This window comes from Asterias rubens, chromosome 18 (genome assembly GCF_902459465.1).
Source record: "Asterias rubens chromosome 18, eAstRub1.3, whole genome shotgun sequence".
Classification (NCBI taxonomy): domain Eukaryota; kingdom Metazoa; phylum Echinodermata; class Asteroidea; order Forcipulatida; family Asteriidae; genus Asterias; species Asterias rubens.
In genome coordinates, this window is record NC_047079.1 from 2,295,261 (window position 1) to 2,319,177 (window position 23,917).

At 40.2% G+C, this 23,917-nt stretch overlaps 1 protein-coding gene across 2 annotated transcripts in view; it reads left to right on the top strand.

Annotated features, from left to right (window-relative positions):
• Window positions 1-23,491, top strand: part of LOC117302518 (complement C1q and tumor necrosis factor-related protein 9B-like) — a 35,064-nt gene extending 11,573 nt beyond the window's left edge. Inside the window, exons 1-2 of one of the 2 annotated variants that reach the window (XM_033786487.1) lie at window positions 15,056-15,192; window positions 21,320-23,491. In XM_033786487.1, the coding sequence (XP_033642378.1) occupies window positions 21,320-22,135 (816 nt within the window). In that variant the 5' untranslated portion in view covers window positions 15,056-15,192 and the 3' untranslated portion in view covers window positions 22,136-23,491. Of the gene's footprint in view, window positions 1-15,055; window positions 15,193-21,319 lie in introns of those variants that run through there. The other variant, XM_033786488.1, reaches the window with a different exon arrangement.
• The last annotated feature ends 426 nt before the right edge of the window (window positions 23,492-23,917 follow it).

Below are 23,917 nucleotides of genomic sequence, written 5' to 3' on the forward strand. Positions count from 1 at the left end.
TTGGGGTAATAAACTCACTGATGTCCAGACCCGCTGCCACTCAGGGAATCCCTGATTTCAAGAGTGAAATCACTAAGCTATTAGATGCGGTGGCCATTATTGGACATGCCAACCAGGAACTGAATGTGCGAAGACGGGATTTGATTAAGCCCGATCTTAACAAGCAGTTTTCCGGTCTGTGCTCGCCACATGTGCCCGTAACAGGGTTTTTATTTGGTGACGATTTGCCCCAACAGTGCAAGGACATACAGCAGACCAACAAAATTGGCAACAAAGTTGGCTGGTCGACTTTCAGAGGAAACGACAAACATGATCGAAAACGACCCATGCATCACAGCCACAGGGGATAACACAACCTACACCACCAGCCAATTCAGAAGAGGTGGTCGTTTAAACTACCAGCGCCAAAACAGACACCGAGACACTCGGTGGAATGCCAAGCCACGGCAAGATGTGGAGACGGCAAAATAAGCCCGCATGTCCAAACAACAAGTACAACCACCTTGCTAAGTACAACATGCATTAAATCTAGCAAAATTGCAGGTAGATTAGCACAATTTGTTAAATAATATCAAAAAGTAACTTCAGATAAGTGGGTTCTAGATGCTATAAAGCACTATGAAATAGAATTTGGGAAACTACCATTTCAATCGTTCCTTCCTAAACAAATACATTTTGCTCCCAATGAGGTTGAAATCATCTCGATAGAAATTGATAAACTTCTCCAAAAAGGAACAATTACACTTGCTACCCATGAATATGGTGAGTTGGTATCAAACATTTTCATCCGTCCAAAGAAAGACGGGACTTTTCGCCCAATTATCAACCTTCGCCAGTTGAATAAATCAGTTGCTTATGTCCATTTTAAAATGGAAACAATTCATTTTGCACTGCAATTAATCCGACCACAATGCTTTATGGCATCAATTGATCTTAAAGATGCGAACTTTACAGTACCGATTGCCAAAAACCACCGCATATACTTGCGTTTTTTGTGGCAAAACAAATTGTTCGAATTTACCTGCCTGCCTGTCGGTTTAGCTTGTGCACCGAGGGTATTTACAAAGATAATGAAACATTTGATAGCCTCTTTAAGACTAATGGGGCACGAATCTTGTGACTACATTGACGACGCTTTGTTGATAGGTGCAACAAAAGAAGAGTGCATAACCAATGTTAAAGCTCGAGTTGCCCTCACGCAAGAATTAGGATTTATAGTCAATACTGGGAAATCTGTTATGGAACCAACGAAGTCCATTGTGTTTCTGGGTTTTACAATAAATTCGGAAGATATGACAATTACTATTCCTCCAGCAAAAAAGAGCAAAACTGAAGTGGCTATTCAAAACATTATTGTTGCCAATAGTCCAAAAATTAGGGACGTTGCCCGAGTAGTGTGTTTTTTAGTCTCTTTACGGCACGTTATTTAGAAGATCTATCGAATGTGAGAAAAACGCAGCATTGACTGCAAACCACGATAATTTTGATGCAAGAATGTCATTGTCTGACCAAGCTAAGGCAGACTTAAATTGGTGGCTTACTAATCTACAGTATGCTAGTGCCCCCATTCACAGAAATAAGCCAGATTTCTTGGTTGAAACTGACGCATCCCTCAATGGCTGGGGTGCAAATTGCAATGGGCATATGCTAGGTGGATAACAGTCAGCTGAGGAAGCTGCATGGCATATTAATTACCTTGAGCTTAAAGCTTGCTTTTTTGCCTTACAGTCCCTTTTCAGTAATCAGAGGGACATTCATGTGCACCTTAAATCGGACAATACAACTGCCGTATCATACATACAGTTTTTGGGCGGCACACACTCCCTACAGTTAAATAAACTGGCCAGGGAAATCTGGCTTTGGTGTTTCAATAAGAAAATATGGCTGTCCGTTTCATTCCTGCCGGGTATTGAAAATGTGAGTGCTGATTTTGCATCACGTCACGTCCATGAAGATATCGAATGGAAGTTACACCCAGAAGTTTTCCGGAAGATTATCGATATCTTTATGACACCAAATATTGACATGTTTGCGTAAAGATTGAACCATCAGATACAACCTTACGTATCGTGAAAACCTGATCCCAATGCAATCTTCAATGATGCGTTTACGCTAGACTGGTCAAACTATAAAATCTACGCGTTTCCCCCATTCCGTCTTATTAGTGTTCATGCGTTTTGCACGTACGTACAACGTACGTACGTATTCCAATCCCAAACCCACATCCCTAGTCGTTACGACTCTAATTCAGCCACCAGCAGTGGTGCAAAGTCTTTAAACCCCGTTGGAGAACCCGTTGAATGGCTGCATTATACATGTATATATAAAGTATACTTGTTTAACACGTTTCTGGTTTATTTTCAAGACAATCCATTATCTTGATCATCTATAGAAGACGCATCTCTAATTGTTCTGATATAGTGTTATTGTAAACAATGGGAAGGTTATGCGAAAATAGTAGTTGTTCTTTTTGGGGGGAAGGGTCGGTTAATTAGGAGTCCGATCCCAAAACATGATATTGTGATCCATATTCATGCTTGTAGGTCTTCCTCCATGCGGTGTCCATAGTGTTGTTGGTGAAAACCAGTAACAGTTCCCTTTCATACAACATTATCATTGCAAACTAGTGTCTCCCAATCCATTAGTTACATCTTTTATGTTACATTTTAATAGACAAGGTATCGTTTGAAAAGACACCTAAATCCTTTAGGTACATCTTTTATATCTCATTATGTACAGACAAGGTATCGTTTGAAAAGAGACCTAAATCCTTTAGGTACATCTTTTATATCTCATATGTACAGAAAAGGTATCTTTTGAAAAGACACCTAAATCCTTTAGGTACATCTTTTGTATTACATTTGACAGACCAGGTATCGTTTGAAAAGACACCTAAATCCTTTAGGTACATCTTTTATATTACATTTGACAGACCAGGTATCGTTTGAAAAGACACCTAAATCCTTTAGGTACATCTTTTATTTAAGTTGAACAATCAGCTACTGGACTCATTGTTAAACTCTATAGACGTCAATGGTCAAAGTGTGTTGGATCTTCCTGGATCTTTGGGCGGAGTCAGCAAAGCAGAGCTTTTTATTGGCTAGGAGCTTAATGAACGTTGTACGTACGTGCAAAACGCATGAACACTATTCGGGCAAACAAAACGTTCAGGCAAACGAAGGGCTGTGGTTAATAATAATAAATAATAATAAGACTTGTAATGCGCACATATCCACCCTGCTGGGTGTTCAAGGCGCAGTAAAACCAAAACAAAACAAAAACAAAACACAAAGAAAAAAAACAGACACAACAAAATTAGTCATTGAAAACCTGTGACATAAGATAAGTTTTGAGAAGAGACTTGAATTTTGCGGTACAAACACAAGATCGAAGATTAAGTGGTAGAGAGTTCCAGATGCGAGGCGCGGCTGAAGAAAAAGACCTGTCACCCCATGAGTGTCGAGACTTGGGTTCAATGAGGAGAAGCATGGAACTTGATCGAAGATTCCTTGATGGAGTGTAAACTTGAAGCAGTTCAGAAATATAGTGGGGAGCCTTGCCATTTAGAGCTTTGTGGACAATGAACATCAGCTTGAAGATGATTCGTTGAGAGATAGGGAGCCAGTGTAGTTGTTTCAGAATGGGGGTGATAGAACATGATTTCTAGACAGTGTCACAATGCGGGCAGCAGTATTTTGGAGCCGTTGAAGTCGTGCTTGTTAGGAAGACTGTATAGAAGAGCATTGCCGTTGTCAAGACGAGAAGTAACAAATGCGTGAATGACCTTTTCAGTGGCACTTTTGTCCAAGTACTTGCGAATCTTACCTATATTCCTGATGTGATATGATGATAAACGAACAATATTGTTGATGTGTGGCTGAAGTGTCATCGATGAATCAAAAATAACCCCCAAGTTCCGAGCTTTTAGCGAGGGAGCTATCCGAGCATCACCGATGGAGATGTATGGCACTGAAACCTTAGTTAACTGTTGACGTGACCCAAATAAAAGGAACTCAGTCTTATCATCATTTAACTTCAGGAAGTTTTGTTGTGTCCAACGTCGAATCTCTTGGATGCATTTCTCAAGTCTTGCAATAGATGCATTGGCGTTTTCTTGAGACGATTTAAACGTGATGTATAGCTGAGTGTCGTCTGCGTACACATGGTAAATCAGATTAAATTTGAGGATGATGTCACGAATCGGTACAGCGTAAACCACTGCGGGCCGAGTACCGACCCCTGTGGCACAGAGTAGTTCAAAACAACAGGGTCGGATATCGCAGTGCCAATACACACATGCTGAGTTCTATTGTGGAGATACGATTTGCACCATGCTAGGGCTGTGTCCTCTATGCCAAAGTGATTCTGGAGCCGAGAGAGAAGGATGTTATGATCAACAGTGTCAAAAGCAGCACTAAAGTCTAGCAGGACCAGTGCTGTAAGGTTACCATTGTCCATAGAAGAGAGAATATCGTTGCTCACACGGACTAGTGCAGCCTCGGTCCCATGGAAAGGCTTGTATGCTGACTGGAACACGTCGGACAGGTTGAAAGTATGAATGTGATCAGAAATACGTGAAGACACTACTCGTTCGATGACTTTTCCAAGATATTTTACGTTTGCAACCGGTCTGTAGTTTTTGAATATCTCCTTGTCCAGGTTTGGTTTCTTGATGAGCGGCCTGATGTAGGAAACTTTGAGGCTATCGGGGAAACAACCGGAACTGAGAGATTCGTTTACAAGCTTAGTGATGTAGGGTACAAATATATCAATGTTTTGCTTTATCATGGATGTTGATACTGGATCCAGCTCACAGGATTTTGAAGGAGATTTCATAATAACCCTTTGAATCTCAGCAACAGTGGCAGGCTCAAACACAGATAGTCTACACTGTGGTTGAAGATGTGGCAATGTCTGCGGCACGTTGTAAGGGACTGATGAAAATGATGAGCGGATGTCTGAAATCTTGGTGACAAAGAATTTCTGGAACTCATTTGCTAAGTCCTGGTTATTGTAGGTGGATGGAAGGACAGGGGTTTTGGGTTTGAGCAACAACTTACCAATTATCTTGAAGAGCTTCTTTTGATCGCCTGAGGATTCTTGTACTTGAGATGAATAATGGATGATCTTTGCCTGGTTGATCAAATTCCTAACTACTTTACATTGGTTGCGATATTCTTGTCGTTGTATTGCCAATTTGCCATTTTTCCGCCACTTCCGCTCCAGTTGACGACAGATCTTTCTCGTTGTACGAATATCATCATTGAACCAGGAGACTTCAGTTCGGACCTTGACTGATCTCGTTTTCCAAGGTGCGTATTTATCCAAGATGTCACTGACTGTACTCTCATATTGGCTGACATAGGAATCCAAGCAGTCACGATCAACTTCTAGATTTGCTAAATGAGTGCCTATGTCGTGGAACACTTCGGGAGAATTCACATGTCTCCATTGTCGGCTCTTTATAGTGACGGTTGGGACTTTCGGCTTGCACAGACTCAAGTTACACATGACTGCATAATGGTCAGATAATCCAGGTAGAATAATAAAGTTTGAGACAATTGGTGGGGAGATTTCACGAGTTATGACAAGATCCAGGCAATGACCGAGACGATGAGTCGGCTCCTTGATATGCTGGGTAAGACCAAATACTTGAAGTAGATGCTTAAACTGGTTTGCATTGGTGTTGTGGACGTCATCAACATGAATGTTAAAGTCGCCGGTGATAATGATTTCCGATGGATGAAGCAGATATTCCAAAATCAAATTCTCAAACTCCCTTAGAAAACTTGAGAAAGTCACATGTTGGCCGTTTGAATCCCTTTCAGGTCTGTATACAATGACAAGTCGAACAGATTTAGAGTTTCCGGAAACTTCAGCATGAAGAGATTCAAAAGTTGTGTACTGGACGTCATTACTTTTCACAGAGACGGATAAAATAGATCTGTACAATATTGCAACTCCTCCACCAGTCTTGTGAGGTCTTGGGATGTGATGAAAGTAGTAGCCAGCAGGGGTACACTGACGACATGTTAAGTTGTCGTCTGGTCTCAGCCATGTTTCTGAAACGGCAACAAGGTCCAGATCTTTTTGCAGAACAAAATCAGCAACATCGTCATACTTGTTACAGATGGACTGTGTGTTTAGAACACATAGGCTGAGTTGAGATTTGGCTGTAGTCACTGGTACAGGAGCAGAAGGGAGTGTAACTTCGGGTACAGGGGGTTTATGAACAGTTCTACGGCGACCAGCTTTTTTACCACGATGTGTAGGTCGGTAAACAGTGCTGGGATTTACAAAAAGGCCAAGGTTCTGTAATGATAATATACAGGAAGGCAGCAGAGTTGTAGCACGTGTGGATGGGGCATAGCGGAGACTTAGAAGTTTGTTCCGTGAGTAGGAATTTGCAGAGTTTGGACTAGCTTCTGCTGAGTTTGAGTTATTTACACCTTCAGGGCCGGGATTTACAGCAATGTCACTAAAAATCACAATTTCCAAATGAAAAGTGGCTTGGGAGTTGTCATAGTAAGAAACAGGGCATTTCAGATATCTTCGATGGTGGATGAGGCCTAGATGTGTCTTTGGCAGGATGCAAGCACCAATTGATGCTGATGGAACAAAGCTGACCACAGATGAGTCAGTACAGTACAATGGTCTAGCAAGCAGAGAAAGAATGAAAAGGATACTTACCTCCATTTTCCCCAGATGGGCGAACAATGTCCATGGACTAGGTGGATGACTGCACAGGATGCAGCCACCTAAGTGTGTGTAAGCTTTATATACCAGAATTCTCAGCTGAGACAGTGAAAATTTCCAACAGAAAAAAAAAAGAAAAACAAAAAAAAATAAAAAATCGTCGGATCGATTGTTTGTCAAACCTGAAGCTACTTAGACACTGAATATCTGTTAAAGTTTCTAAACTAAATCTTGCAATATCAGGGTTATATGTTATCGGGCTGAAAGTTGGTAACATGAGGAATATAACCATATCTTCGTCGTTATTTTCAATCGCAAACCGTACAAGCTCATTCCTCTCTCTGGGCTTCGCCATGATGAATGCATGATGAGTGCGAGCGCCCTCAAGTGACACATACGTACATGTACCTATATTAAGCGAAACAAAATCTAACGCGGGTCTGACGTGAAAGGATACGGTTATCATATCCGTATCTGTATCTGTATCCGTACGCTTGCGAAACCTCTCTACACTAGACGTCGTGTGTGTATGGTTGTACTTTTGAGTACGGATTTTTATCGGGAACTTTGACGTGCATATTAAATAAATAACTTCGTCTTAACTTGGTCTGACTTGGTTGATAAACTTGAAGAACAAGATATAGAAGCAGCTGTCAAGAAGCCAGTTTTCTCAAGGCATGCACCATGCAAGAGATCCGGTCACGTCGACGACAGGTCGCAAGGAAGAAGAAGAAGAAGCCGCCATTTATATGCATCATGCCAACACACACACACTGCACACAGCGTGTATTGATTGATGAAAGGCAATGACAATTTTGTAAACAAATGATTTGCACCGGCCGAATATTCGATGTAATCAGTAGCCTTGCTCAAGGCAGTGGTGATGGTTGGTGCATAATGTGTTGGCATCATGAAATCAAAACAGGTGAGCTTGCTGTTAAGTTTCTTAAACTACTAATAAATTTGCGTTGACAAATAATATTGCAAAAATCTACCTACATGGAGTTACCGGTAACTTGGTTTGGGGCTTCTCACTTAAAAGAACAAGTTTTGTTTTGAAGTAAAACTAAACAAAACATGTGTTATTGTTCATATAACTCACTGGTTCCACCATGGAGGTAGTTTCTACCTTCATGGTTCCACAAAAAGCACTGTCAGTGGCAGTTGCACCGACCCACACAGGTTATTAAAATTGAGCCCCTACTTCTAGTTCTACACTAGGTTACTTGTTTTGCGTTGTTGTTGCAACTCTTGTATCTAGAGAGTAAAGTCTCAAGCAATGCAAAAAGTACCAAATTCACTGTTTTTGTTGTTGATGGTTTTTATAATTAAACATAATTTTCTTTTTTAAACAATAACAAAACATATTAACAAAATGTTTACAAAATTTTAACACTAAAACTTAAATAAGATTTGAAATTACATGAGAGTCTTTATTTGTGATGGTGTTGCCTCGAACCTCACTTTAGCCCGTAAGTGTAGGTAGGTTTTATTAGCTGCATTTTATGCCAGCAAACACGTGAACGTGAAGTTCAAAACATTGTGTTGTCACCACTTTGGGCTTAATTCATGCTGCACAGAGAGGTATCTGACGTGAAAAATGGTATCTTCATGTGTGATTTTAACACAATTTTCTGACATTTACGTTAACTTATTTGCTTGCAATAAGTATTAGCCTATCATACTACGGATAGTATTACACAATCAACATAAGTTCAGGTCAACATTGTGTGTTTCTTTCTTTTCTCCACAGGTTCACATGGCAGCCTGACAATGCAAGGGAAACACTCCACGTTTAGGAGGAAGGAAGTTCACTCCACCCCTACCCCTTAGCTGCTGTAAAAACTGAAAGTTTGATCTTCTGCCGTACTGCGAGTCATTGGAAAAGTTAGCCGAGATGGATCTGCATTGGAGTGAAGATTTGTACGCAAAAACTGATACAACTCAAGACACACATTAAATTACTCTGGTGCCTGGTTTATAAAGAAATTTTCATACAAATAAAATAATCTTAATTGCAATCCTCTGTTTAATTGGTAACCAATGAAGCGATCGTAGAAGGAGCATGGCATCACGACGGCGATTTAACCTAAATATAACACGAGCAGCCCAGTTCTGCAAACTGTGAATTCTCTTTTAAAATTTGCATGTGGGATTTCTGTAAGCAGCCCATTACAACAATCTAACCGAGAAAGAACATGGCTGTGAATCACATGATGTTATGCATCGTCAGGTAAATGCTTCCTAATCTGTGACACATGAAATCGAACAGACTTGCAAAGCTGGAGCCGATTGCACGAAACGTTAATCTTAGGGTTTGCATGTTACGGTGCAAGGCTGGGACTCAACTCAAGTCGTAAGATTAACACAAGTTGGAAAGGGTTTGGTGAAATCGAAAGCAGGTTTTTTTTTATCAGTCATAGATAATTCAATCAAAATATGCACCAAAGTTCTTGACTGATTTGGATGGTGCATTCTGAATGGTTCCAAATGTAAGGATGACATTTATACTGTGCAATTACCAAAAATTATTTAGCTCATTTTAGTTAAAATGTATTCTTTCCAATCCAAATACTTAAATATCCAAAGCACAGACTGAGAGGGTTTGATAATGTATAAAGGCTAGGCGGTTGTGCAACATAGGTAGAAAACCCATTTAAAATGTTCATTCAAGTTAGTTTTCCCCTATCCACCACTGTTTACATTTCTTTACGGTCTTCTGGCGGTGTCCACCCGAAGGTCCGTTAGTCCGAAAGTTCCATTGTCCGAATGCACAAATTTTCCATAACAGGGGGTTCATTAGTCCCAAAATGAAGTAGGTTTCATTAACCCGTACACTTGATACGATAGTCCGAAGGTTCATTGATCCGATCAAATCTTGTCAATTCGGACTATCTGTCCTTATTGTCAATTCGGACTATCGGACCTTATGGTCAATTTGGACTATCGAACCCTCAGACTATTGAACCTTCGGACCATCGAGCTGTAACCCTTCTAGCACTCGCCTAGTTTGTAAATTGTTTAAAGTGTTTTGTAATAAACAGGTTTTGCAAAATCCGTGGTCAACTACTCACTATGTTTATATAGCAACCTGGAGGTGCAAGGGAAACACTCCACATTTTCTTTATTTACAGTTTCTACCATCAATATCCATTAGTCTGAAGGTATTTTCATTGTTTATTGCTCAATTTAATTTACTTATTTACTTGAACCACTGGTTTGCATTTGTTGATCGATTTATCAATAAATTTGTTTCTTGTTTTTTGTTTGAGGCAAACTACAATTTGAGTCACTGTTCCTTTATTGCATTGCACGGTGTCTTTACCCTATTTGAGCCTTATATTAATTGTTATGATTGCTTGGAAGTGAGGAGTATTTTTCGTGGTTACAGTTGCTTAAAAAAATAAAAGTACAGCTGCTATATGAAACCTTGTCTTGTAATATCTTGGGCAAGTAGAGTGTATGTCGATGATTAGCTATAATACCTTTAAAATACATCGACATCTGAAAAGAGTTACTGAAATTTTTCCGGAATCCCTGCGATCCGCACACGACTGCCCTGTGAAACTTGTCCACAAGACTCGCATATCAAACTTCCACTTGTCGACCATGGTTTTCAAAATCGGTTTTTAGATGAAAACTTAAAATAAAAAAACATTTGTCAGTAAACAAATAATGAATTTTGGGACTGGTAGTAAAACAAACTATATTTTATGTTGCAACTTGTCCGTGTGTCATATTTAAAACACATTTTGATTGGTAATTTGACGTAACGTACTGTCCAGGGACTTATAGCAAGTTTAATTTATACACAGTCCGAGCAGAACACATCGGGTTAAAGGACTTTATTGGACCATTACCATTGACCGTGGGCATTATTTATTTGCATGAGGCAGCTCGGATATTAAACAGATAAAACAAAAAAGATTCACAGATGCCCTCCGGTTCAAGCTTTACAGTATTAGAAACTATGACTACCCTCTTATACAAATGGACTCGTCTGCACGACCGCTCCGCGGCAACAGTGAAGGTATACCGCGGTCGTACTTGAATACATGAATACGTACCGCTGTCAGTTTGTACAAGTCGTTAATGAGGAGTCGAAATAGAGGAACCATCAGTTCGCGCGAGAGCAGTGATCTCGCGAGACCACTATCTCAGCGCGTGGGGCCGATTGAATGACTTGTCCACAAGTTTAGTAACACGTAAGTGCTTACTAATTTAACATCTATTATGTTCTATATCGAATGCCTCCAGCTACCTGTTTCATTGCCGGTAAGTTTGTGAGATATTTTGATTCAAAAACCAAAATAAACCTTGCAATTGATGAGGGTGGCGAATAATCAAACGGTACATTCAGAATAGTGAACGCAAACACTGGTTTGTGTCAATGTTGCAGATTGTACCTGTGTATCCTGTCCGAGTGTTATGAGTTGCTGAGCGATGTCAATGCAACCAATGTCAGTTTCCTTCTGCGGTATATCAGAGTCACACTCCCAGTCTCGATGGGGCGAATGTGCGTAAAGTGCGGCAGGGGTAGCGTGTGTCACACGGGCAGTGGTGACGAATCCCGTTGCCTTGACTGTAGAAAGCACACAAAGCAACGAAAACCTAACTTATTAGCTATATTATTATTCGATCGATACAATTTCAAGAACACAAGATTAAAATTAGTACAAAACACTTGACAACAAATTAATGAAAGTAAATCATATTTAATATCCATACAATGACTGGTAATGAGGTAATTGTCCGTCTACCCCCGAGGGACTTTGAGTGACCAGAAGAGGGACCTATTTTCCGAGGCTGAAGGCCAAGGGAAATAGGCCCCTCTTCTGGTCACTAACAAGCCCGAGGGGGGAATAGACGTACACTAGTTACCGAATTGTGCCAGTCAATATTGTGTATTATTATACAGCTCGGTCTTAAATGTGAAATAAGAACAACACGTGGAAAAGAAAGGAAGTTTTGTAGTTGCTGTTCACGGTTCAAGTCAACAGAGGGCGCTGTAACCGGGCACTATTTTCAAAGAACTAGTTCCCGCAAAACACATGCACCCGATCACTAGACTAAGCTAATCCCACGACACCGTGTTTCAGCCAACCAGAATACAGAAAAAGCAAGAGGTGTGTTATAAAACATTGTATGAATATTTTGACGTTTTTGTTAACTTACCATACTTTTGAACAGATATCATAACAAACTCCACATTAGCATTGAGACTAGATTTACAATCTCCTTTAATAGCAGAATCGTCTAGCCCTATCACTGCTGTCTTGGTTTTAACACCACCAACATAAGCAGTAGCCGTACCAGCCGACTTCGGTCTCTGCCTGTCGGTATTGTAGGTCTTAAGAATGAAATAGGACAGGAAATAGTCACAGACTGATTTTATTCGCTGTATTTTTGACCACGTGGTGCGCTCTCAATGGTGCGTTCGTTTAGCTTCCCTGGGTCGACCCCGCATTGCTCACTGACAAGAGCTAATCGAACGATCACACTCGCCCTCTCGTGGTGACGGCATGCACCTCAGGTCACCCCAAGTGCCCCACTCCACAAGCAGGGCACTTGGGGCTGACCCGGATGAGCCCCGTCAAAGCTATTTGAACGTACCGGGGCAGACCGGGGTCGACCCAGGGAAGCTAAACGAACGCACCCAGTATTTTCTATTTGAATGTCCAAATCAAAGTACAGGGGTGCGTATTGGCGGTCGTAACCAATAAATATTTCGGTCATTGTCCAGTGATTAACCAATTCAACCGAAACAGTTGTTCGCCAAAAACGTACCCATTGGCTGGCTTAATAATCCACAATGATGCAAGATGACACTCCCTCACTACCTGCCTTGGTGCAAAATGATACTCTTTCCGCACAATAGTTAAATAATTGTATTCATAAATCACATTATTTTGTTGGTACTTTACACTGACACGACTTGGCTTATTTCAATGCGGCACCATTTGATAGAGTATGGGCTTTTACGAGTGCAATTTCTTTGCATGAACGATTGCACGATTACTAGTTACACCTGCATTGCAGTTTAAAAAGTAGTAGTAAGGTACACGTTTTGATGATTCCGTAATGATGGACTGTAAATTGTGATAACCGAGTCAAAATATCTTGGCGTTTTTTTAGCACTATTCGAAGTAGTTGATCCTCAATGTACACGTTCTTAATAAATTGTAGGCCTCTCATTGACATGCATTGAGTATTCATTAAATTACCGGGCCCTCGACTTCTTCAATGCTATTTATTTATTCAACAATCTTCTCCTGCATTTACAGATATTTGTTTGTTCATAACAATAAGTAAAACAATGGAAAAGGGGAGTAGTACGAGGTCTTAAACGTCTGTCTAAAATCAACAGTATCTTAGGCCCCGTTCCCACTGGACCCCGCGTTAATTTGGCCGAAGGCAGGCCGGGTCCTTCATATACGACCACGACCCCGCCAGTTTGAAACGAATGTTCAAGACTATGACTTAGCACAATTTATTCTTATTAATATAGCAAAGCCATTTTCGGTTTACATGAATAGGCCCAAAAACAATTGGAATGGACTTGTACGTTCAAACTTGTGTTAAATAAATCCTGATCAAAGTTTGTATAAATCTCTCATAATATGCATTTGTAACTTGTCTGTACTCTGAATGAAGCTGGGGGCAAATGTGTGTAAACACCTTTTGTAATATTGTCAAAGACCAGCGTACACTCTTGCCGCATCTCAACTATGCATAACATAACAAACCTGTGAAAATTAGAGCTCAATTGGTCGTCGAAGTTGCGAGATAATAATGACAGAAAAAACACCCTTGTAACACGATGTTGTGTGCTTTCAGATGCTTGATTTCGAGACCCTCAAAATCTAATTCTGAGGTCTCGAAACCAAATTCGTGGAAAATTACTTCTTTTTCGAAAACTACGTCTCTTCAGAGAAAGTCGTTTCTCACAGTCTTTCATACTGCCAACAGCTCCCCATTACTAATTACCAAGTAAGGTTTTATGCTAATTTGAGTAATTAACCATTAGTGTACACTGCCTTTAAGCACATTTTGACGATTTTGAGATTTTCAATTATGAACGAGTCCTTTATGTCAAAGAAGTTGCCCAAGATGGGGACAGAATCTCCGGGGACAGATTTACATGAAACACCGGCCCAAGGCGGAATCCTGCCTTACGTGTTTTTTAAAACAATCAAACTTACTTCAATCTCATCCAAAAGTTAATTTGATTGTTTTTGATTTTTGTGGTTTGTATTGATTGTTGTTGCCTCATTGAATATTCTTGTTTCCCAAAAGCATTTGTGCGTTTCGGTGGTAGTAGACTCTGAGAAAACAAAGAATACAATTGAAAATCAGTTTAAAAATACCCTTTAAGGGCAAAGGCAGGACACATTAATAGGTATCTTTCAACCGCTAGTGAGTCTTTCCGATTGGTGTATCTCAACATATTCTTAAATTAACAAACCCGTGAACATTAATTTGAGTTCAATTGGGAGAGAAAAATGGGAAAATCACCCCCGTCGCACAAGTTGTGTGCTTTCAGATGCCTTCAGTTTGAGACCTTAACAACTCGAGAAAATACTTCTTTCTCAAAAACTAGGTTTCTTCAGAGAGAGCCGTTTCTAACAATGTTTTATACTATTAACATCTCTCCAATGCTCATTACCAAGTAAGTATTTATGCTAGCAATTCTGTTGAGTAATTACCTATGGTGTCCAGTGCTTTTAATGTAGCTCTGCAGGTGGCGCACTCTACTATAAATACATTGTCATTGCATTTAAATTTCGGAAAAAACACACTGAGTGTTTGTAAACAGATACTTCAAAAGAGAGGAAGCACGAAAGAGATCAATCTGAACAGTATATATATTGCGTACACAGTTCTTTCTTTGATAATAAACTTGCACTTTAACTCACAATCATCAGGGAAATACATCAATTGAGCGGAAATAGAAGGAAAACGGCCAGGAACTTCAGGAAGCAATCACACAGTGCAACCCAGTAGGGCGGATATACATGTAAAAATACCATACCATTAAAGCATGTAGACATTGAGCTCCATTGGTAACATACAGCCTCATACGAACCAATGGTAGAGTAAGTCACTGCTTTCAAACAGTGACTTTAACACATACACAATGTAGTGTAGAGTTTTACACCATTGGTATCCATTCAACATACAGTATCACTCAAACCAATGGTACAGTAAGTCACTGCCATAAATCAGTGACTTTAACACGGTATTGATCCACAATTGTAACATACAGCCTCGTTCAAACCAATGGTAGAGTAAGTCACTGCAATAAATCAGTGACTTTAACACGTATCTATGATTGGCTGATCATCGATTGTCAATCAAACCCGAAGTAGACTGATGAGCACTTCAATGGAAATACAGCAGTATTTAAACGCGCTGCACCAGCAGCAGTGTTCATAACAACTTTGCATCAGAAGAGAGGAACTGAGAAGGTTTGGACTACAAGAACACATCATCAAGGTAAGTGTTCCTCATTCTACTGCCGGACTGAAGCTTTCGTTTCCAGATACAAGTAGTGGGTTTAAGGTTAGCCTATTGCAATGCGGTTGCAGTTTTTACACCACTCGATACAGCTGATATTCTCATGCAGTGGCTAAGGTCTCTTCTCTTTTAAAGCTCTGCCATCTTAGTGAACTGTGGTGGTACTATGACGGTACACAAACATGTGCACCCAGTTGCATCTCCCTTTGAATCCTTGCCGTAATTGCCTCAAAGGTTTTGTTTCTCGCGTTTATACTTGCAGGTGGTTTTGGACGAGGCAATTTTTACACTGGTTTTCAGTGCAATGCCTTGTTAAAAAAATTGACTTCAAGTTCCTTTCCACTGGATTGACTTTCTGCTCGTTTAAAACATATTGTTTAAAGATAATTATGGTCAAAACGGTATGGCATTGCATTGTTTGACGTGACCATTGCTTTATTTTGTATATAGTAATTAGGTAGACTATTTCAGATTGAACATTATACAAGATATGTACCTACAATCCCGGCCATATCTCGTTGGGCCCCCTGCCCCCTTTCAATGTTGGTTCCATTTGCCGACTGTCTTCCGAATTCAGTCAACATTGATCGGGGGGGGGGGGGAGCGGGGGGCGAGCAAATGTTTTTAATGTGAATGTGAATGGGAAGTGCACAGGGAACTATTGTTTCAGGAAAGGGTGGCCCAAGCATTTTGGCCGGGATTGTCTGAGTGATTTTTTTAACATTTTTTACATGCAAAGAACGCTTTGAAAAGATAATGAATGTCCAAACAAAGTGAATTTCTAATTTTAACAGTGATTATTTTATGGGGGTAGTGGTGTTTTGTTTTTTTGCGGGGTGGGGTGGGGGGGGGGGGGGGGGTGGGGGCGGGCAAATGTTTTTAATGTGAATGTGAATGGGAAGTGCACAGGGAACTATTGTTTCAGGAAAGGGTGGCCCAAGCATTTTGGATGGGATTGTCTGAGTGATTTTTTGAACATTTTTTACATGCAAAGAACGCTTTGAAAAGATAATGAATGTCCAAACAAAGTGAACTTATTATTTTAACAGTGATTGTTTTATGGGGGTAGTGGTGTTTTGTTTTTTTGCGGGGTGGGGTGGGGGGGGTGTTGGCGGGCAAATGTTTTTAATGTGAATGTGAATGGGAAGTGCACAGGGAACTATTGTTTCAGGAAAGGGTGGCCCAAGCATTTTGGCCGGGATTGTAGAATAAGAGGTCGATGGTCTTTTGGGAAATTGAGGGGGCAATAACCGAGGCAAGACGAGTGTATCGCCTGCTCCAAAGGTTTTAAGATAATCTTAACACTTAATCCTTTAACCTTGGCGGGCCACGGTTAAACGGACAGTTGTTTTGTTTAACCAGGGCAATTGAGTACTTTTTTTTAAGGCATTACATTGCCATGTTGCGAGGATACAACAAAATTGGCAAAATTCGACCCAATTTAAACCGTAATAATGGCAAACATATAAACTAAAATGGTGGTAAGCCTCAGCAAGACACACCGTAAAAACAAGTGTTTGGGTTCTGTAACAAATTGCGAACGCATCTAAGGGTTTAGGTTAAACACGTAACACTGTATAGGGCCCATGAGTTTTGTTGTAAAACATTGGGTTTCGCCCATTTTCTACATCAAACTTAAACACTGGTGCGATCAGCAATCGTAGATGTGCTGAACACATTTTAAACGCTTCCTATAAACACATTCTTAACATAAAGTTAACGGCTGTTGCGTCAAACTAAACGCATCATAGTAAACACGAAATGCTTGACGAGTTTAGTTTGACGCATCAGCCGTTTATAAATGGGCAAAAACCATTGCTTTCAACACAACTCATTGGCCCCATACACTGTTAACGTGTTTACCCTATACACCCTTTGACGCGTTCGAAACCTGTTACAGAACCTAAAAACTTGTTTTTGTTTACAGTGCAGTTGTTGTGCGTTTTACAAATGTTTGTCTTCGTACCAATTTTGTTTTGTTTAATATGAACAGTTTTGTGATTGAGTCGGTCAGCTAATTAATCGCCTGCAATTTGTTAGAAGCACCGTTATTTCAAGCGAACAATCTCTGTCCATACCTCCTGCAAAGGCGAACGCGAATATTTACAAATTTTGACCTCACAAAATCGCAACGTTTAATTCGCATCAGTTGAAATGTGTTCAATCCCTGCAAAAACAGGGATGTGGCTTAAACATTCGTATCCCATTCGCGTTCGCAGTAAGTACGAACGGGGCTTGAATCATTTTGTGATATACAAATGGCGATAATTTATTGCATGCATAGCTGCGCTGAAATCATCACTTTTGAAAACGAGGTAATCTCAAAACTTAAGTGTTGTCAACGAAGTCTTCAAAAGTATTATCTCGACAACAGTGTCCCAGTTTTGGGGGGTCGAACAAGTCATCGGCCTGGTGCTAACTGGCTCACACTATGACAAATAAGGGTTACGGCAAGCAACGTCGAGCTGCGTATTGCAATTTTGAGTTTGCCGCCAATCAACGTTTTTTGCCGTCAATTGTCGCTGACGAACCCGCTAGCAACCGAAGATGGTGGAAATTATCAGTCGTGTCCGTTCAGATTTCGTTGGATAACGCAAACCCTCATTTCCTTGACGCAGACGGCCGCAATTATCAGTCGCATGACATTTCCATGCCGTGCGATTCCGCCTATTGACGCAATTCACCTGACGTCATCATCAAAATAATCTTGGAGGCGCCATTTTGGTGGTCAATGTCAACGTGTGTTGATCAGAGAAGTGCGCTATTTAGGCGACTCTGCGTTTACACGTAAATCTATTGACCACCAACATGGTGAGCGTGGCATCAGTCGCCGCGTGTGACGCGCGTGCATGGGGTTAATTGTCGTTTTGAGGTCGTCACAATTTCGTTGGTAGTCGTTGTCTGATGATTGGATGACCAGAATATTGTGAAGAGTGGGAACGCCAAACTCGACTGTTATACGACCCACACACAGACGGTTTGATGTCAGCAAACGAGTCACGTCATCGTCGCCACAATCCACCTTCATCAGCCGCCGTTCCTTTCCGCCACACAATCCGCTGCCAGCCGTGTGACCCTTTTCCTGTTGTCACTGAAGGTCGTTCCCTCCCCGTCAGCTAATTATGATTTTTCACTTTGGGCTTTTTGCCTTTACTTTGCCGCCAACGTCTTGGGATTTTCACTGTCGCCACTTTCCGTTTGGCTTTTGCCCCGCTACTATGTAAGCCAGCCTTATTAAAGGTTGGCTTACATAGTAGGGACGGACGCGACTAATTTTTGCAGCCGTCTGCGGTCTCTAGCGGATTCGTCAGCGACAATTGACGACAACACACGATGGATGGCGGCAAACTCGCAGTTGCGATTCGCAGCTAAACGTAGCATGCCGTACCCCCTTATCGCCATAGTGTGAGCCAGCCTGAACAAAGGAGCAAATATAAAAACAATTGTGGTTTGTTTTGAATTAAGTTAGCTTTACTCTCGGCTCTACCCTTACTCTGTACTCTCAGTAAAATGTTTTCTAGTTCTATTTTGTGCGAAACATTATTAAAAAAAGTTGTTTAAACATTGCTGGCAAAAAGGTAAATCGTGAACATTATGGATTGATAACTCAGTTGGAGAGCGCCGAAACAATATGGGTCCAAGGTTCACAATCCACTTTTGACAAAATTTGTTTTTCAAGTCAGTTTTGTTGTCTGAGTGGCTCCAAGTGACACCACATGATCGCCGAGTACACATTAGGTATCATGTGTATGGATCGAAACTGTGATGTTTCAAATAGGTCTTTCAATGGTATTAACAACATATAATTCATTTATAAAGTCAACCTCCATGGTTCTTTGGTTGCTCTAGTCATCGTCAGTCTCCTGACGATGACTAGAGCAACCCAAGAACTGACTCCGCGGTAGTACAGTTAATTACGATCCTATAAGCTAAAATAATAGTCCCAGCCTATTTCTATTCCATCCGCCCAGGTAATAGTTAATAAGCAGTACAGTTCTTTACAGAACTTTTAAGTCTCCCGAGCACCCGAACAATCTACTCCGCGGTAGTAGCATTAAGCAAGACAGTTCTCTAAGAACAAACTCTACCTGGCAAGTAGATACACACATGGTGTTAAGGCGCAAACCAAATTATATACAACAGACCTGTTATTATTCGCACCCGTAGAGTGGCAATCCGACGAATAATACACAATAATGACATCGAAGTCTTATCTAGCGCACGTATCTACCAACAAGGTACTCAAGGCGCTGAGTATAATTTTACCAACTATCAGAAAGATAACTTATTGTAGTGATGAACTCGTAGAACTCGATGAGAACCATTTATGTAGCACCTAAGAAGGAGTTACAAGGTGGCACGGCGTATACAGCAGCCAACACCGGGTGAACCCCTTCACTTTTCGATAAGTGCACTGGGTTCCTTTACATGCGTTTTACACAACACATGGGACCGACGGCTTTACGTTCCTAAGGACGTAGCAATAAGTGTCCCGGCTCGGGAACGGACCCTAACTCTGCTGATCAGAAACACCAGAGTTCGGTGCTCTAAACCGTTCGGCAACGACACTTCTGTTGATAACAATATCAATTATAAACAGTTTTAGCACTCTAAAGGCGTTCTCATGTAGTTGCTTTCAAAAAGACCACAACATTTTGGAAAACTAATGTCTCAGTTAACCTCGTGACGCGAAAGACAGTTTGCTAACTCTAGAACAAAAGTCTCTTCGACAAGATATTGTATTTACAATTATTTTACATTTATTTACAATCACTGCCCCATTTCTGGAAAAGTACACTGAATATCTATATTTTTGATTCTACGGAAACTAAGCAATAAACTCAAAACCCTTCGTCTCAATCTTGTCAAATAAAGCTTATGACTTCAACTCTGACTTCAACTCCGACCAAAATGTTCAAAATATTGGGTGAATAAAATTGGCCCACCGTGAAAATGCCAAAAGTTAAACTGTCCTCCGGTACCAATGTCTTGCTCCACTCTTCTTCTAACACTTTATGTAGGCACGTGTCATAGACTCTCCTGCCTTCCTTTTTGTCCGTCTTAGAACTTCCATTAACGCTTCTCACTCTATGAGGGAGGGTATAGTCCCTTTAAACTTCTAGGAGAGGGTTAGATTCCCACCTCAATATCATGGCCATCTATAAAATAATTTTTAAAACAAATACAATAATGCATGATGCTCTTCTTCATTTTGATAAATACACATGCACTTCTCAAACAATTTTTTTGTCTGATTTCTTCTTCTCAAAAAAATGGTGAACTACAAATTCAGAGAATTCAAATTACAAAGCTATTCAAATCCAATGCTCCATTAATACAGCATGAAATACACATTTCCAAGAACAATTTAGTTTCAAGAATTCTGCTCAATTAGAATCATTATCCTCAAAAACAATAAGCAATATTTCAATTTACGATTTTCTCCTTGTTTCCAATCTCAAACTGCCGATCTCTGCCACCTCAGTTCTCTGCCAATCAATTGCTTAAAATAACAGCCTGAAAAATCTGTTTCTGATTAAGCATTACAATTGCAGTAAAAGAACAACCTCAAAGGTTGTAATTGTAGCGCGACACTGTTGAGATATAGGCACTTCAATGCCACTCCCTAAAATATTGCATACCACAATGAAAGGGAAGGCACTGATCTCTGCACTCCTATTGATAAACCAAGTTACAACATTAGCATAATAATAAGAGTTCACAGCCTTTGGGAGAAAAATACACATTCATTAGTGTAAACTTAAACATACATATTCATTAGTATATCTGCTCCTGCAAAACAAACACCATACATTAGAATGGGGGGTAATTCTGACAACTAACTAAAGCTAACTTTGTTTATAAGTCCAGTTCTTTTGAAAAAAAAAAAGTGATTTCAAAATAAAATTAACAACCACTTCATTTACCGATTTAGTTCATCGAACTTAGAATTTAATTCGGTTAGTCAACTAATGTACCATTTTATCCTTACGGGCGAATACATAAAAAGTTTGGACCAACTGACACATGACCAACCCTCCCAGCTACGAAAACATTGTTATAAATGTTGTAATTGTTTGTTTTCCGTCTGTCTTTTGACTTACAGATGAAGATTACTATAGCAGTGGCCATTGTCTTGGCTTTTATGCAAGTTTGGTTATTGGTGGCTACAGCAGCAGTTTCACCTGATCCGGGACTGACGTGTAACTCCTGCTGCCAGGGCCCAGCCGGTATACCGGGAATCCCCGGATCTAATGGAAACCATGGTCAAGGACTTGTAGGCCCGAGAGGTGATGCAGGCTCCCCTGGTGAGGTAGGTCAACCCGGGGCTAAAGGAGACAAGGGGTCAGATGGACTGGGTGGTGAGCCAGGAGCTAAAGGGGATCATGGACTGAAGGGAGATCAAGGAGTCGGTCTACCAGGGAAACAAGGACCTCAAGGTCTGCCTGGGATGAATGGTCTGAAGGGGGAGAGAGGTGAACCTGGACCAGCTGGACAGACTGGTGAAGCAGGTGAATGTAGTACGCGACGGTCCGCCTTCACTGCAGTGAGGAATACCGCCTTCAGCCCTCCATCCAACTATGATCCTCTGCCCTTTGAAGAGTTATTGTTTTCAGAGGAAGGGACTGATTTCAACTTGAATAACGGCACGTTTACGTGTAATGTGCCTGGGGTATACGTATTGATGTTCTCAGTCCTGAAATCATCAAGTGGGTCTTACCTATATGTCGAGCTGAAGAAGAACGGTAACACTCGCATTGTTAAAGGGCATGTACGCGATGCAGGTCATCATCAAGTGAGCAGCAGTGCAGTGATTCCCCTGCACTACGGAGATCAAGTTCACTTAGCTGTAGGAGGTCAAGTACATAGTAGCTCTTTCCATTACACGTCTTTTACTGGATTCCTGCTGTACGAAATCTAAATCAAACATAAAAACACACGGAAACGTTTAAATGTTTTAGACAACGATTTAAATAAACTAATATGCAACTACATAGTTTTTAAAAATATAATAACAATGAGTTAATTGTGGAAAATCGAACGTGTTTTTAGATGAATCGAATAAATTTACTATATTATTAATTGTTTTATTATTTGCAGGACAATAAGTAAGAAAAAGACGTTTTATTTGAACACTTGATTTTGCAAACGTGTATTGTGACAACAACTTTCAACGTGTTTTTGTCACGTAAACAGTGCTATTAATATCAGTTCATCCTTTTTTGAGTTTATGACATTTTCGGAAAAGGTTTGAATCTTCTGCAGCCTGTAATTCCGTCCGAGGGTGCAATGATGAGTCCTTGAAACGACTCTACAGCTTTCATTTTCCATAAAATGCAAAATGAAACTACGCAACAAAAAACTGACAGCTTATTAAACAGTACATACAAAACTTCAGATTCCTTAATACAGACTTAGACTAATAATTCATTGTGGCCTGCGACTGTGCCGGCAATTTTATTTCAAACATTTTAAATTGGTTGAAAAAGCTGTACCCTGTTAAGGCAACAAAATACAAATAATTCACCTAACATCTGGTAACAGTTGTCTTCTGTTGATATATTCGTTAATGTACAATACTTATGATATTAAACTAACGACAACCTGTGATCAAAAAGAACTTGCCTTGTAAAGTTACCAGAAAACATTAATTATTTTGTGTCGTCTTTTGAACACGTTTCGATATGGAGAAATATTAATTGTTTTCGTCGTGGTTTGAGCGTTTCTTTGTTTTCACATGAGAAAACACTTTTGTTTAATGCAGATGAAACATTGGGTATTCGTTTTGAATCACTTTCGTATAAAACGTGTGATGATGTCACGACTAACATGTCAAAGAGGGGAAAATATATTTCACTCCAAGCGATTTGTTAAACCGTCACATCGGCATGAAACCAATATACCATCTTAGTGTGAATTTGGAAATTAACAATTCCCTCACTTCGACCGTGACTTAATTATTCGGAATTATTATTAGCTGATTACACAATGTCGCATTTTATCTTGATCTACCTTACACAGAAAAGTTTCGTTGACAGTAAAATTGTGACCCACCCTGTAATTTTTTTTTTTAGAACTATATTTGCATGGTATACCTTTAAGTCACCTGGAAATAGAATTTATTTTTCTTCAAACATTAGAGTATATGTTAATGAACAATAACGTAGATTGTTGAGTTATTGTTTGTAACAATTTATATGTTTGAAAAATAGATAAAGTTGTTTGGGGTGACTCCGCCTACCCCTTTTGTGACGTCAATCGAGGCAGACTTTGCCTCAAACGTTCTAGTTTGTACGTTTCGAAAAAAAGGTTTAATTCTTGCATTTTTCCGGCAATGTCGACCACGTGTATTGCTGCTGGAGGCAGCAAACAACTAAAAATGGGGTCAGTTTGTAAAGTGGTTCGGTCCGACGTCTTTTCCAGCGCTGTGCAGTAAACACTTTGAGCCGTCGTGCTCAAATATCGCGCCTCGATTGACGTCACCAAAAGCGCCCTCTCGGGTCGGGCCTACTTTTAAATTTGTTAATATAATGGAAACTAAATTTCTAGAACCTAAGTTAAATGTTTATTCATATTTTACTCATCAAAACACATATTTTAGTGACAAAAGCTTTGTTTTGAAAAAATACCACTTAAACACACTGGTTTTGAGCAATAACGCTCTGAAATAAACAGTTTTGTGATCAAATTTTAGCCTTATTTG